At 42.8% G+C, this 860-nt stretch overlaps 1 protein-coding gene across 1 annotated transcript; it reads left to right on the top strand.

The window, feature by feature from the left end:
- Positions 1 to 114: 114 nt before the first annotated feature.
- On the top strand, positions 115 to 799 carry LOC104951164 (lisH domain and HEAT repeat-containing protein KIAA1468 homolog; the record flags this gene model as incomplete). Its single annotated transcript, XM_010777800.1, has 3 exons — positions 115 to 308; positions 408 to 546; positions 631 to 799. Coding segments are annotated over exons 1-3 (332 nt in total), but the record flags the coding sequence as incomplete, so codon positions are not given.
- Positions 800 to 860: the final 61 nt, after the last annotated feature.

The following is an 860-nucleotide window of genomic DNA, read 5'->3' on the forward strand; positions in this document are numbered from 1 at the left end:
ATGCAAAGACAGTGTTCAATTGAGAGAAATGAGGACTGGCTAAAATGCATGATCTGTTTGGTATTTTGAAAAATAAAAAGTATAAATATGCCTTATATAGACCTGTATGGTCCTACACTATATTATTCAAATATAGCATGATAGGTCCACTTTAAAGACACACTAATGGGAAACTGAAGAATAGCTTAAATATTGATGCTTAGACTGTGATTGGTCAAACCCGTGTCTCTCCTGCTGCTTTTAGCTCAGTGAGGATATCCACTATCCCTGCCTTTGGTACCATCATGGAGACGGTCACACAGAAAGAGGTAGGAAGTGCACACCTGTCTATTATGCTGACTTATTACTAATAAATACAAAGAATCACTATAAAGCATGTATTAAACAATCTTTCTGTGTGTGTGTAGCTGCTGGAGCGTGTCAAAATGCAGCTGGCGTCCTTCCTGGAGGACCCTCAGTACCAGGACCAGCACTCTCTGCACATAGAGATCATCCGGACCTTTGGAAGGGTCGGTCCTAACGCAGAGCCACGCTTCAGAGATGAGTGTATGTGAAGGACATTTCAGTAGTGTATTTCTTATCTGTTATCTTTGACTGCTTCTTATGTACTAATTATTTGTCTTCCTCTAGTCGTGTTGCCACATCTTCACAAGCTGGCGCTGGCTAACAACAGCCAGGCGACGGAGATAAAGAGGATCGACGTCGCCACGCAGCTGTTTGAGGCCTACAGCGCCCTCTCCTGCTGCTGTATCCTTTTCAATCAAATTCAATGGTCTGTGAAAGCTGGGCCAATACACTGGTCAGCATGGGTTTAGCTTCGTTAGGGGGACTTTAATTTGTAGTCATAAAACTAGCGATAT

This window comes from Notothenia coriiceps, unplaced genomic scaffold (assembly GCF_000735185.1).
Source record: "Notothenia coriiceps isolate Sejong01 unplaced genomic scaffold, NC01 NC01_scaffold00018636, whole genome shotgun sequence".
NCBI lineage: Eukaryota > Metazoa > Chordata > Actinopteri > Perciformes > Nototheniidae > Notothenia > Notothenia coriiceps.